Genomic DNA, 15,887 nt, shown 5'->3' on the forward strand with positions numbered 1-15,887 from the left:
ATGTATAACTATTTAATAAATTAACAAAACTTGATTAAAGTTGAAGGACCATTATTGTAACTTATTTTTGAATGAGCAAAGACTAATTTGCCCTTATATTTTTTAAAATTTTATGCATTGTTACTTGTATAACATGCAATAAGAGTTGTACCTTTTAAAATTTAAGAGGTCTCTAACTCCTATATTATATATAGTATAGATAATAAAGGTTATTACTCGATATGTCAGTGAGTTAGTGGAATGGTAAGAAAAATACTTGATGTTTCATGTGACACAGGTTCTTTTCAATTCCCAAGCATTTATTTTCATTCAACGATACCATGGTGATGATGAGAGGGGCTAGACGAGTAAGTAATGTTACTAGTTGATCAAAAAGCAAGTGTATTCTGATGCGATAAATTTAGCCAGTAGTTCATTCAAAGTATTCGTTGACCGTAAATAAATGAAAAAAAGGGTTATTATTTATAGTTATTACCGTTAACCACTCCTTCCGGTCGGTTGTTGACACACTAGACTAGACAGTGAAATTTTGGTTAAAAGTGTTAAAAAGGTAAAGTTAAAACAGGAAACAAAAACAAAATAAATCCACTCTCCACAAACTCTTTAATTCCAATTCTATTCAGAGAGTGTGCGAGAAGTAAAAGGGACAAAACAAGAGAGAGAAAGATAAAATAATTTATACAATAAAAAGAAATGCAAGAATCCCAAGAGGAGATAATAAAGAAAGGCAGAGAGCACTGGAAATGGTATGAAATGCAAGGCCTTGAGCTTGTTTCTGAAACCCCAAATCAAAATCAAAACTTGGACACACTTTCTGAAGAACCTCAAACCACCCAACAGAGAACACCGGCAATGGAAGGTGAAGGGCAAAATGGGAAGAAGAAGAAGGAGAGTGCACCAGCAGCAGTTGGGTTTGGGGAGTTGTTTAGATTTGCAGATGGGTTGGATTATGTGTTGATGGGAATTGGTACACTTGGTGCTTTTGTTCATGGCTGTTCTTTGCCTATTTTCCTCAGATTCTTTGCTGATCTTGTTAATTCATTTGGGTCCAATGCAAATAATATTGATCAAATGAGCCAAGAAGTCTTAAAGGTAACAACTTTATTATTTTTTTTGGAAAAAGATTTGATCTTTTCAGTTTTTTGTTCCAAGTTTGTTTTTTTCTTGATGGGTTTTTTGTTTTTGTAGTATGCATTCTACTTTCTTGTGGTTGGTGCTGCAATATGGGCTTCTTCATGGGCAGGTCTTAATCTTGTTATAACTTATAAATCTAGGGTTTTATTCTTAAAAATTCTTGAAAATGATAGAATTATTTTTTTATTATTATTAATTTTTTTTTTTTGCAGAGATATCATGTTGGATGTATACAGGTGAGAGACAATCAACAAAAATGAGGATCAAATATTTAGAAGCTGCACTGAGTCAAGACATTCAGTTCTTTGACACTGAAGTTAGAACTTCTGATGTTGTGTTTGCTATCAACACTGAAGCTGTTATGGTACAAGATGCCATTAGTGAGAAGGTAACATTAAAAATCAAGTCTTTTTTGGGATTTATGATCACTATATGACTGTGTGTTGTATGGCAGTTGGGAAATTTCATACATTACATGGCAACATTTGTTTCTGGATTTGTGGTGGGATTCACAGCAGTTTGGCAGTTGGCACTGGTAACACTAGCAGTGGTGCCACTTATTGCAGTAATAGGAGGTATTCACACTACCACATTAGCTAAACTCTCTGCTAAGAGTCAAGATGCTCTTTCACAAGCTGGAAACATTGCTGAGCAGGTGAGCCACCATCAAATTACTCTGTTTTTCATTGTCTTACTTTATAAAAATTTATTCTTTTTCCCTTCTTTAAACTACTTTTTAGAAACAAGTAGTATAATTTTCACTGTTCATCATATGAATATTGCTTAATATTAAAGCATAGCTTTCTAGCTTTCTTATCATCTGGATAGATGAAATAACTTTCCTAATTTGTTTAATGACTTGAGCTAAAACAAGAAACAAACAAGTTTTCCTAATCAAGAAACCAAGTTTCCTAATAAAAAGATTGAACCTTTATCTGTTATGATGAACTTGAGCTAAATCAAGAAATATGATATTATTATTGTTTATAAAAGAAATAAAAACAGTGTTTTACCATCTGGGAATTTTTTTAATTAATCCAATTTTGCAGACGATTGTACAAATTCGGACCGTTTTGGCATACGTGGGTGAATCAAGAGCGTTACAAGCTTATTCGTCCGCATTAAAGATATCACAAAAACTTGGATACAAAAGTGGATTTTCTAAAGGATTTGGATTAGGTGCAACATATTTTACTGTCTTTTGTTGCTATGCACTTCTTTTATGGTATGGCGGATATCTCGTTAGAAACAATCACACCAATGGCGGGCTCGCTATTGCTACCATGTTTTCTGTCATGATAGGTGGACTGTAAGTTCTCCAATTCAAATTTATTCAAATCACTTTTTTTCTAATCATATTTCATTTATTTAATTATAAATGTCAACAGTGCTTTAGGCCAATCTGCCCCGAGTATGTCCGCATTTGCGAAAGCTCGAGTGGCTGCAGCGAAAATCTTTCAAATAATTGATCATAAATCAAGCGTCGACAAAAACGCGGAATCAGGTGTCGAGTTAGACTCGGTTTCTGGACTTGTGGAACTCAAAAATGTCAACTTTGCATACCCTTCAAGACCAGATGTCAAAATTCTTAATAACTTTAGTTTAAGTGTTCCTGCTGGAAAGACCATTGCTTTGGTTGGAAGCAGTGGCTCTGGAAAAAGCACAGTGGTTTCCCTCATTGAAAGGTTTTATGATCCTACTTCAGGTATTGATAATGACTCTTCAGTATAATAATAGAATTTTATTTTGTACAGAAAATTAATATTTTTGTACAAATTTGACTCTTTTACAGGACAAGTAATGCTTGATGGACATGACATTAAAGAACTTAAATTGAAGTGGTTAAGGCAACAAATAGGGTTGGTTAGCCAAGAGCCAGCACTTTTTGCTACAACCATTCAAGAAAACATACTTTTGGGCCGACCCGATGCATCCATGGTCGAGATTGAGGAAGCTGCCCGTGTTTCCAATGCTCATTCGTTTATTATTAAACTACCCGATGCTTATGATACTCAGGTTAGTCCATATTTGAACTGAAGGGTATTTTGGTCATTTTAACCCGGGACCACTGGTTTGCTTCATGTTCATGTAATGGTGTAAGTGAGGGCCCTACTTGTGTGGAGTATGTTGGGGGGTAAAAATATAATCACTTTGCCTAGAAAGTTGAAAAACATGATAAAGTGTATTGCTTTTTGGTTGCAACATTATTACATTGGTACTAATTCGGTGAATGAGACATTTGGTCAACCAAAAAACCTAGCTTTTGGTTCAAAAAGTCAAAACTGTGGGGGAGGCAAAATTTTCTTTAATTAAGCACATTAATTAATGGAGATGATATATTAACACAACATGCTTTTTGAGTCAACAGTGCATGTGCCAACTCACAATCCTAAGCATGAGAGTGGTTGACAGAAAAGTCAAACTCTAAGATGAATTATAAAGTTAAGTAAATAATAATTAAGAGCAAAATCAGATATTTAGTTTGACCAGGACTCCAGGAGCATTTTAAGGGGATATAAAGAAAATAATGCAACATTAAAGATTAGATAAACAATAATAAAAGGAAGTATTTATTTCTGTTTTTTCGATTATTTCTTGAAGTTATTTAAAGATTTTTTTTTATAAAAAATAATATTTATTTGGTAGGTTGGGGAGAGGGGGTTACAACTATCAGGTGGTCAAAAGCAGAGAATAGCAATAGCGCGTGCAATGTTAAAGAATCCAGCAATCTTGCTTTTAGATGAAGCAACGAGTGCTTTAGATTCTGAATCTGAAAAGTTGGTTCAAGAGGCGTTGGATCGGTTTATGATCGGGAGGACAACTCTTGTGATCGCCCACCGTCTCTCCACCATCCGGAAGGCAGATCTTGTGGTGGTTTTACAGCAAGGTGGTGTGTTGGAAATGGGGACTCATGATGAGCTTTTTGCGAAGGGTGAAACTGGTGTTTATGCTAAGCTTATAAAGATGCAAGAAATCGCACATGAAACGGCTTTGAATAATGCAAGAAAGAGTAGTGCAAGGTAGTTCTTGATCTCATTTGAATTGCTTACTATTTGACTTTTTTTTAAAAGTCAACGGAACTGATTAAGTTCATACGGATTATATCAAATGATAAGAACTTTAATGATACATTGAACTTCATAATAATACAATGGACATACTAGATCTTAAGTTAGTGATAAGATTCTTATCAATTTATTATCTCTATGCAAATTGGTTGGTTTGACCTCAAAAGTCAAACTTTAGCTCTTGCAACTTGGTTTTGTTTATATTTTGACTTTTAAGGGCTAATGGATGATATTTAATTTGATTGTGATGTGAACTTTTTAAATATAAATATATCATGAAAAATTTCATTTTTTAAATTCTAATTTGGTTGGTTGGTTTGACTTGATAAGTCAAAACCGTACTACTTGTAATCTAGATTTGCTAATTATGGTTTTTATTTTATTTATTTTTGTCTTTTAGGCCTTCTAGTGCAAGGAACTCAGTAAGTTCACCAATAATTACCCGGAACTCGTCTTACGGTAGATCACCATACTCCCGACGGTTATCAGATTTCTCGACATCCGACTTTAGCCTATCAGTTGAAGGTAACTATCCTAGTTACCGCCATGAGAAGCTTCCGTTTAAGGTGCAAGCAAGTTCCTTTTGGCGGCTAGCAAAAATGAACTCACCAGAATGGACCTACGCTTTAATCGGTTCAGTGGGGTCCGTGATTTGTGGGTCTCTTAGCGCGTTCTTTGCTTACGTCTTAAGTGCCGTCCTGAGTGTATACTACAACCCAGACGACGCCTACATGATTAGAGAAATCGGGAAATACTGTTATCTGTTAATCGGTGTGTCATCGGCTGCACTCATTTTCAACACTTTTCAGCATTATTTCTGGGATGTGGTTGGTGAAAACCTGACCAAACGGGTACGGGAGAAAATGCTGGCTGCGGTTTTGAAGAATGAAATGGCGTGGTTTGACCAGGAGGAGAATGAGAGCTCGAGAGTTGCTGCCCGGTTGTCTCTTGATGCTAATAATGTTCGGTCAGCAATTGGGGACCGGATTTCAGTTATTATGCAGAACTCCGCCCTCATGTTGGTGGCATGCACCGCCGGTTTCGTTCTTCAGTGGCGGCTAGCACTCGTTCTTGTTGCAGTTTTCCCACTCGTGGTTGCAGCCACTGTTTTGCAGGTCTGTTTGTTACATTCACAGAAAATGAGTTTACTCGCTTACCATATTATTAATTTGTTTTTTTTTGACAGAAAATGTTCATGCAAGGATTTTCGGGTGACTTGGAAGGGGCCCACGCGAAAGCAACACAGTTAGCCGGGGAGGCGGTAGCTAATATGAGAACTGTGGCTGCATTCAACTCGGAGGATAAAATAGTCAATCTTTTTACAATAAGTCTCGAGAAACCGCTTCGTAAGTGCTTCTGGAAGGGACAGATAGCCGGGAGTGGGTTCGGTATAGCACAGTTTTTGCTCTATGCTTCATATGCTCTCGGCCTTTGGTACGCGTCTTGGCTTGTTAAACACGGGATCTCTGATTTCTCAAAGACGATTCGCGTATTCATGGTTCTCATGGTCTCCGCAAATGGCGCAGCCGAGACACTAACTCTTGCTCCTGATTTTATCAAAGGTGGTAGAGCCATGAAGTCGGTTTTCGACCTTCTTGACCGGAAAACCGAGATAGAGCTGGATGAGGTAGATTCCATCCCGGTCCCGGACCGTCTCCGAGGTGAAGTCGAACTCAAACATGTTGACTTTTCTTACCCGACTCGCCCGGATGTCCCCGTGTTCCGTGACCTCTGCCTACGAGCTCGTGCCGGGAAAACCCTCGCCCTGGTGGGCCCGAGCGGGTGCGGGAAGAGTTCGGTCGTGGCGTTAATACAAAGATTCTACGAACCGTCGTCCGGACGCGTGATGATAGACGGAAAGGATACAAGGAAATACAACTTAAAGGCGTTAAGGCGCCACATCGCGACCGTCCCTCAAGAACCGTGCCTATTTGCCACCACAATCTACGACAACATCGCGTATGGACATGAGTTTGCAACCGAGTCTGACATCATCGAAGCTGCCACCCTCGCTAACGCTCACAAATTCATCTCCGCATTACCCGACGGCTACAAAACATTTGTCGGGGAACGAGGAGTACAGCTTTCGGGTGGTCAAAAACAAAGAGTTGCCATCGCAAGGGCGTTTTTAAGAAAAGCTGAAATAATGTTGCTAGACGAGGCTACAAGTGCACTAGACGCCGAGTCAGAGAAATGCATACAAGAGGCTATCGAACGCGTATGCTCGGGAAAAACGACCATTGTTGTAGCACATCGGTTATCGACTATAAGGAACGCTCATGTGATTGCAGTGATTGACGACGGGAAGGTGGCGGAGCAAGGGTCTCATTCGCACCTGTTGAAGAATTACCCGGACGGGTGTTATGCGAAAATGATACAGTTGCAAAGATTCTCACATGGGGAGGCTGTGAATATGGCTTCAACCTCTAGTTCCAAACATGGTTAGTCAGTCAGTCAGTCTGTCACATTTTAATTATACAAAAACTTGATTTTGGGTTTATATATTTTGGTATAGTGATATTAAATGTATTATTTGATAAGTTTATCATGGTATATGTTTGGCTAAAAAGATGAGATGAATGTTATGCTAACTTGAAAGTGAAACATATATATAGGTTATATAAGTTATATAAAAACATATTAAAAGTCCTTATTTACATAACTATAACTAATTTTAAATATATTTCGGCATTTCCACAAAGATTAGTATTCTTATTTCTTTTTAGCATCCTTTCACATAAAGCAATGTATGCACATCATATTTCTCTTGTATCTTATTTAGATCAATAATAAGTTTGTGTTTCCTATTTGTAAAATACTAATTAGATACAATGGATAACAAGTATTTTGTCATACATATTACATAATAGTCTTTACTTATTAAAGAAATTGCATAATAATTTTTGTTTTCATTTTCAGTTGAGGTAATTAACCCAATATTTGATATTTTGCAATCAAGTTAAAAGGTAACCGATTCATATTTACATAAATAAATATTTGATATTTTGCAATCAAGTTAAAAGGTAACCGATTCATATTTACATAAATAAATATTAAATTCACAATATGTAAACTTGACGTGTACAAAATAAAGACAAGACAAAGGCAAGTGTATTGTGTAAAGAAAAGACAGTAGACCCCATAAAGTCAATTATTAGAAGCGTGCAAACTGCAAACAAATACAAATAATTTACCACGCCTTCTGCTGCATTCAGTTGCACAAATGGCCATACGCACGTTTTCGTTTAATAATATTCTACTTTCATGTAAATAAAAAATAACAGTTTAATTAGTTTTACATTAACACGACACCTCCCGGGCCACGTCTTCCGAAGCTTGGAAGGCACCGTGACATCGACTGTCGGGCACTTCTAGAGCCCTGTCAGATAAGGCACTGTCTTACTCCATTTATTAACGTTCACACATTTTATAGTCTAGTTGAGACACATGTCATGATAAGAGAGGTACCAATTCGCTCACATTGAAGTCTCTATTCCACGCTCTATCCTTATAATTTTGTTAAAGGAAATAGAGATTTTTAAAACTATTTAAATGATTGCTACATCTTAATATCAAGATTAAAAAAACTAGAGACGGGTCTTTAAATATAGAGATCTATTATTTATTCTCTATATGCAACTTTAAGAATACGTGTAGTGTTTTGAATGATGAACAAAATTTAAAATTATTGATGATTTTTAGTTAAATTACAGGGATAGAGGCATGAAAAATATCGGGAATGCTTAAGAAACCAACAAAATGAAAGTAATGTTAGGGCTTTTCAGTCCTATCATATCGAGCTGGTGACATATATATAGGACGCTCTAGATAATAATAATGTACGATGACAAAATTGTGGACCAGTAGGACCACCAGTGATGCACAAACATAACGTAGTCAACATCGAATTTTCTATATCTTTTCTACAATTATCAACACATATAGTTATCAAGTACCAAGTTATTGCTTCTTGATATGCATAATAAAAGTAAATAATTAATAAAAATAAAAACCACATGGGAGATATTTCTATCCGAGTTAATTTTAAAATACTTCCAAAAAAATGTATAATTATTCTTATTACATATTCAAAATTTAATCAACTATCTTTTGTTTTCTAGATGATTGTAAGCAGACCAGTCCGATATTGGCAATCATGAATGTATATATCCACTTACAAAGAAATAATAATGGAAACATAATAATTAAAAGATATGTAGGTAGGTTTCTGATCATGATCATGTGGTGCTACCAACAACTAAGGGTGATAGCAGATGACTAGATGGTGTCATGGTGAGCGTGAGCAAACCAATTATGCACCCTACACCCATCATGAACATTCAAACATATATATATATATATACGTCCCAAGAAAGTGACATCAATGGGAATTCAAGTCACCTTAATTTATCTTTACCTACAAATTATTATTATTCTTGCTTTACTCATAAAACCGTAATAAAAAGCCATCAATGGAGATTAAAGCGACCTTAAGTTATCAACTATGCTATGAGTTAAGTATTTTCGTGTATGAATCTCTATGTCAGTCTTATTCCTATGATTTTAGAAAAAAAATGGTAATTTGATAAGTACCCTTAACTTTCACTGGTTGGCCGAGAACACTTTCCTTAACGAAATGTTTCCCATCACTCTAAACTTTCATCTTATTTTCTTCTACCACTCTCAAACTAACGAGATACTAACTCCGTTAGTTTTATTGTTGAGGTGGCAGAAGACAATAAGGTGAAAGTTGAGAGTGATAATAACATTTTTTTAGTTAGAAGTGTAACAGGTCAGTAAGTGAATGTTGAGAATATTTAAATCTAATAACTCTTTCAGAAAAGATCTAAGTGATTTACTTAATTTAACCCCCATCTCATATTTCTTGTGGATGTAAGAGATAAAAAATATATATATTTAAAAATGGAGATAAAAAAAAGAATGTGATATATAAGATTTTTTAAATATGAACAAAATTAAGAAAAATTAGCTGAATTATCGGTAAGAATTAAGTGAGAATCATCATGTCATTCACCGATTGCAAAACAATGAATATTAAAAAAGTCTGGGAGCCCATGTCCTGAAAGCAATATGAGGCCTAAACCCAAAAGGCCCATATGTTATACAATACTTATAAAATATCAATGTTGTTAGTTGTACTTTCTGAGTTTTGGCATCAAATGTTATACAATACTTTTAACTCAAAACTAGTATGTAATGTTCATTAATTCTTGCTTATACAGTTAATGAGTACACCGAAAAGCAAAAGATGCATGAAGTGATAAAGCGTTGGTGTTAAATATCTGAAAGAATATGTTTATAGTTAAAGTTAGGAATTTATTTTTGGCATAAAATGTCGAACTGTAGGTTCCTGAACGCGGATCGTACACGGGAAATCTCTAACAACGCAGGTGCGGAATCCCTGCGTATATAGGTACGAGTGTAGATATTGTAGAGATTGAATACACGAACAATGAACACGAGCTATAAGGTAAACACGTTATATTGAATAACCAAACCCGTGACAGTAGGTCACTGTTACAGAGAACAAAACGAAACAAAACGTAACACCAAAACCCTAACCCACGTTCTCTGCTGAAACGTTCTATTTAAACACGACAACTTCGCCACTGGCGAAGTTGTCAGTAACCTCGCTAGATCAGCAAGTTCGCCATAGCGAACTTGCTGATAACTTCGCTAGTTTACAAAACAAACCATAAACAAACCATTAACTATATTACAGACTCGATAACAAATACTAGACTATGAACTACTGACAAACATGTACCAACAGACTCCCCCTTGGCAGTAGCTTCATATCTTGATCTCTGAGTCTTGTAATCTTGCACTTTCACGCGTGCGCCCCTTCTCTCACACAAACCGACACAACTCCTTGATATTTCCTCGCTTGATCCTTCCAAGCAGGAATGTAGAAGATCTTCTTGTTGTTCAGCACTTCCAGATCAGCCTGCGATAGATTAACAAGATGCATCGGGTCATAAACCCGAAGTACTTCTTGTTCGTCCTCATCTTCCATAACCGCCTCAGCTGTCTCGCAATCCACATACCACCATTTCAGATCTTTCAGTACATTTTGAGGCATAGTTTTCATGGGTACCTCCTTGATACATCGGACTGGTTTGTACTTCATCACCATCCACGGTTTACCATCTGCTCTCATACCTCTTTCTGTATCCTTCACTAATTTTCCCTTTTGTGGCTTTAGCAACTCGAACTTCTTTTCTTTTACTCCTTCTTTCCACATTATCTTCTCAATCATTCTAGCCATATTGTCGTTGCTTCTGTTTATCAGGCCCAACCTGGCCAAGTCCTTTACTTCGCATTCAGGCAATGTGTTGAACGATCTCAACATTCTCTTGAAATATTGAACGCCATCATAACGCTTCACCACAAACAACTTGAGCTGTTCATCATAAATCCAACAAATAATCCCCTTTTTCGCCTCTGCATACCCTTTAATGTTGTAGCTCTTTCTGAACATGGTTGGAATAGCAGGCTTCTTGGTCTTGACAAACCAATGAGCATATTCTTCCTTCCATCTAGGCTGCTCTTCCCACACCATCTCATCTACCACATTCTTATCCCCAAAATCTGCTCTTTCAACAGCTGGAATCTCATGTTCCACTGCATCATCCACGATCTCTCCTTCTTCCAACACATTTACCACATCAATCTTTTCTCCAATCCTTTCTATCTCCTCCACGGGCAACACGTCATCATCATTCACACAGTCATCATCCTCCTCCTCATCTAAGTCCTTCAAAGCATCGATGACATCTTCAACATCAGCATCGTCATCAACATCCACAACATCATCACCCGCTGCATCAGTTGACTCCCCCTCAGTTGTGGAAGCCCCAAGAGCCTGAGAGGTTCTTGGCAGCTCACCACCTGCACCCGAAGGTGCATTGGGATCATCGTCATGATCTTGTCGTCTCTTTGTTCTCAACTCATCGCCCCTGCAAGTCGTCTCCCCCTGAGATGCCAAGAATTCCTTGAAGGCATCGATAACTCGTCCGTGTTCTACCAGGAGGGCGGCTTGGATTTGATTGGCTTCCACTAGGCGTTCAATGGTCTTCGATTGTTCAGTAACAATACGCTCCAGCGAAGCAATCCGTTCAGAGTCTGAAGCAGGCGATGGAGTTGGTGGAACCTCAGTAGCAGAAGTGACCGCAGGTGGTACCCTAGGTAACCCTGCAGTTGTTGTAATTGTTGATTCGACGAAGCGTGCAACTACCACCGGGGGATCAACCAGTTGGGGTGGTAGCGACACAACTACTGGTGCCGACGCCTCGACCGCAGTAACCTGTGCAGTAGTAGGCAATAGAGACATACCTGACAAGGCAGGCGGAGCAAATCGTACGTACCTTGAAGTCTCCCCCGCTCCAGTGGCCATACCTTGTCGTTCTCGACGTGAGCGTCTCAGCACAACTTGGACTGCCTCTTCCTCATCTTCATCATTTTCATCCTCATCCACAGCCCTCGGCCGCTTACCCGTTGTCCTCTCCCGAGTCACCAACAACCGTCTGGCCTCAGCAAATGTTTCATCCAGCTCGGTTTCAGCTACCGAAGTAGCCGCTGAGGTAGTACCCAAATACTGATTACCCGAGAGATCCATATCGAACAGACCGTGTCCACTGAAAGCAGCATCCAGATCAATGTTTTCAGCAGTAGACACAGCCTGCGATGAAGTAGCTGGCACAGCAGCAGAAGTGACAACAGGCGCAGCAGATACAGCAGGAGGTGCTGCCGCCTGATGTTGTTGTGGATCCCTGAACTCATCCCCGCCTGCATGGACATACTCTGGGTTAATTAGATACCCGAAAAGAGGAGTATGCCTGGGACGACGCTCAGGGTTGCTCCGAGCGCTTGACGTCCTGCACTGAGCGAAGATACGCTTAGTGACACACTCAACGAATCGTATCGGGCGCCTTTGCGGTAGAGACGGAGCAATGTGATTGATAATCATCTGCAAGAAGCGCGGATACATAGTGAATCGCTCGCGCGCCGCAGCCCGTATTTGGCGATCAATCTCATAGAATATCATCTGACTAAATGAGTATCTGCGATTATAAGTCAGCGCAAGCATAGCCGATTGCATCGTCGCCCCCATTCCGTCTGTCCCCGCCTTCCTGCCGGACATGCAAACAATCAACACATGCATCAAGAACCGCCATTGGTCCAGCAGAAAGCCTTTCCTCCTTTGTGAGTCCCCCAGTGGACCCGAATAGCCCATTCTCAAATATGCTCCATCACGGAAAGGAGCTGTGAATTCCGTAGGGTCATCTCTGGTTTCTGCACCGAATTGCAGAGCCAACCGTATATCCTCAGAAGAGAATTGTATGTTTTGGCCATTTACGGTTGCTCTAATCACCGAAGGCTCAGCCCTGCAATCAAGGTAAGCTGTCTCCCAGAAGTCCTCAATGTTTGGTAGGGAGATGGGCAATGTTGTCGTTAAAGCATGAAATATCCTTGATCGCTGGAGAAATGTGATAATCTCCCTGAAATCATCTAAGCCTCGTGCATCCGGATCTAAGGTGATATATTGGTTGTGGGATGGAAAGAATTGTCGTCGTTGGTCATCACCGTCATTACCACCAGTTCCTCCAACAGCAGCCATATCTGCACAAAACAAATCAAGTTAGAACCGTTTAAAACCGAAATCACAAGCTCGCGGTTTACCAAGTGCGAAGTTGTGAGGTAACCAGTACAGGCGATGTTAAGGATGAGGCGAAGTTGGAGACAACTTCGCTTCGTCCTTAAGTTCGTCTGAAAACTGATAAGGCATTGGAAATAGGCGAAGTTAAATTCTTGGCGAAGTTACGGTTAACATCGCCACTGGCGAACTTAAGCCGAGGGCGAAGTTGGGGACAACTTCGCCATTGGCGAACTTCAGCCACTGGCGAAGTTGATGATAACTTCGCCAAAACCTTAACTTCGCCAGAACCAGAACCAGCGACTGTTGAGATTCAATCGATTTTGTCCGATGGTTTTCGGACAAAATCGATGATTTATAAGTGAAGAACAACATATTTCAAAGGATTTGAGACGTAAGGCTCGTCCATGAGCACGTAACAAAGGGTCGGAAAAACTTGGTTTTGAAAAACCGACGATCCGAGGTCTCGAACCGGGTAAACTATTACGAACGAGAGAGGTAAGACGCAAGAGATAACACATACCACAAGAATAATAGTAACAAGAAACACAAGATCGAAAAGACGATTGAGTATAAAGATCGCCGAAGGATTTGAGGTTATATGTTCGCCGGAAGATTTATGAAAGAGCTACAGTGTTTCAGAACATATATAGGGCGGAGTTGTGTCTGGCGAAGTTACGATTAACTTCGCCATGGCGAAGTTAAGCACAACTTCGCCAAATTCAACAACTTCGCCAAATTCAACAACTTCGCCAGTACCTTCAAAATCAGCCCTTTAAGTTTGAAAAATCTGTCATTTAACCTTGAAAACTTCCAAAAAGAGTTATAACTAAAATGATTATGTCCAAGTAACCAATAATAATAAAATAATAAAAATAAAATAACTACGTAACAGAAAATACTTATATAATTTTAACGAAATAAGGGATCAAATTTCAGTCTAGTCAGGGACCACTACGTTTTTGAAAAGATCCGAACAGGAATCATACTAGCTATGTGACTGTCACTTGGATCCGTGTTTGGCTGTATTATGACATAGAGAGACAGGTTGTAAGCATGTAATAACTTAAATGGTTATCATTGTTTCTGTGATACGGATTAAGGTTCGGTTAAGCTCAAAAATTTAAGATGGCAACAACTCAGAGGTAATGATGACTTCTATCTATTCTCAAAGCGTATTTGGCTATACCCACGTCACCCCGAATTGACTTCGACCCATAGTGTCTGATTAACTTGTAGATACTTGTTGTCTGCTTCCCGTTTTCTTCTTACTCCAAACTTGAGAAATCTTGAGAAGTCTCGGTTCTCGTCTTGATTGTCACTATTTCTCATAAGTACAAAAATGATACATGAATAAAATTTATTTTTTTTTTTTTTTTTTTATTTTTTTTTTTTTTTTTTTTTTTTTTTTTTTTTTTTTTTTTTTTAATCAACATCAGTATTTACATCGGAGTACTAAACTACTGCAAGTCCCGAATCTGGATCACTGCAGTGTCTTGAGATGCTTTCTTTACGGGAATCAGAACACTCACGGGCTCGTGTATGACTGGGTAGTCGCCTTTCTGCCTATCATTCGAAAAGATATGTATGAAGCCATGCAAAACTCTTAAGGAGTTTCCACATAAATTCGAGTAAATTTAAGTTAGTATCACATACACTTTTACGCACCATTAAAATCACCATGACATACAATGACTGTTCTAAAGCCTTTTAAGCCTAATAACTTCACTAGCTAAGCACACACAATCAGTATATCTATCATTTTCCAAGGTTGGATCAATTTTCTGTTAAACATAGCACAGAACTTCTTACGAAGTAATAGACTTGAAAAGTAATTTCATTTCCCAAAAAAAATTTTGACTTCAATTGCCCCAATCATGTCAAAGTCATCAGGTAAACGGCTATCCTGAAGATCCTTGGATCAACTGGACCGACCACATACAAGTATGTGTCCTTCTTACTAAGAATGACCGACTAATTTTCAGCAACTGAAAGAAAACATGTCAAGACTGCCCCAGTTACTTTCAGTCTTCCGGTTAATGGCTATCCTCATCTCCTAAATCGAAAACAAGGACCAAAACATATCCGAGGAGATGTCCATCAAACTGAGATAACCGACTAATTTTAAGCAATAAAGACATTTTTTTTTTTTTTTTTTTTTTTTTTTTTTTTTTTTTTTATTTTTTTTTTTAAGGTAAACAAGGTTACTCGGGATTGACCATCCCGTTAAGCTCAATCAGGTTAAAAAATCTTGATTTATCAAAAGCTTTTGTGAACAAGTCAGCAAGATTTTCAAGAGTATCAACTTTTTCGATCTTAATGAGTCTCTTCTCAGCACAATCCCGTATGAAGTGATGACGAATGTCAATATGCTTTGTTTTACTATGCTTCACAGGATTGTTAATGACTGAGATTGCGGCAGTGTTATCAATTAAAATGGGAGAGAGTAGAAAATTCAAACCGTAGTCGCGCAATTGTTGCTGAATCCATAAAACCTGGGAGCAGCAGTTGGATGCTGCCATGTATTCAGCTTCACATGTTGAAATTGCAACCGATGTTTGTTTCTTGCACTGCCATGAAACTAATCTTCCTCCAAGAAATTGGCAGCCTCCCGTTGTTGACTTCCGACTCTGATTACAACCACCATAGTCAGAATCCGAGTATGCTATCAGTTCAAAGTCTCCACCTTTCGGGTACCACAACCCTAGTTTCGGCTTGCCTTTGAGGTACCGCAAGATCCTCTTCACACCTTTCATGTGAGATTCCTTTGGGTTTGCCTGGAAACGAGCGCAAAGACAAACAGCAAACATAATATCAGGTCTAGAAGCAGTTAAATACATCAAAGAACCTATTATCGCCCGATATTGAGTAGGGTCCACATCCGCGTCACCGTCTGATTCAGTTCCCAGTTTGTGATTGACGCAGATTGGTGTGTCAAATGGAGAACTGTCCCCCATCTTGAATCTTTCCAGCACATCATGAACATATTTCGTTTGATGAATGAACAT

The 15,887-nt window shown here is 38.6% G+C and overlaps 1 protein-coding gene across 1 annotated transcript; it reads left to right on the top strand.

Annotated features, from left to right (window-relative positions):
- The first annotated feature begins 482 nt into the window (after positions 1-482).
- Positions 483-6,772, top strand: LOC143618757 (ABC transporter B family member 1-like). The gene is made up of 10 exons (XM_077090854.1): positions 483-1,092; positions 1,189-1,243; positions 1,347-1,522; positions 1,589-1,789; positions 2,184-2,443; positions 2,523-2,839; positions 2,927-3,150; positions 3,781-4,154; positions 4,603-5,317; positions 5,389-6,772. The coding sequence occupies exons 1-10, from the start codon at positions 694-696 to the stop codon at positions 6,646-6,648; spliced, it is 3,981 nt and encodes a 1,326-aa protein (XP_076946969.1). The 5' UTR covers positions 483-693; the 3' UTR covers positions 6,649-6,772.
- Positions 6,773-15,887: the final 9,115 nt, after the last annotated feature.

Source organism: Bidens hawaiensis, unplaced genomic scaffold, assembly GCF_021521415.1.
Source record: "Bidens hawaiensis isolate Kalapana, Puna unplaced genomic scaffold, B.hawaiensis_p1.1 tig00002338_1, whole genome shotgun sequence".
Lineage (NCBI taxonomy): Eukaryota > Viridiplantae > Streptophyta > Magnoliopsida > Asterales > Asteraceae > Bidens > Bidens hawaiensis.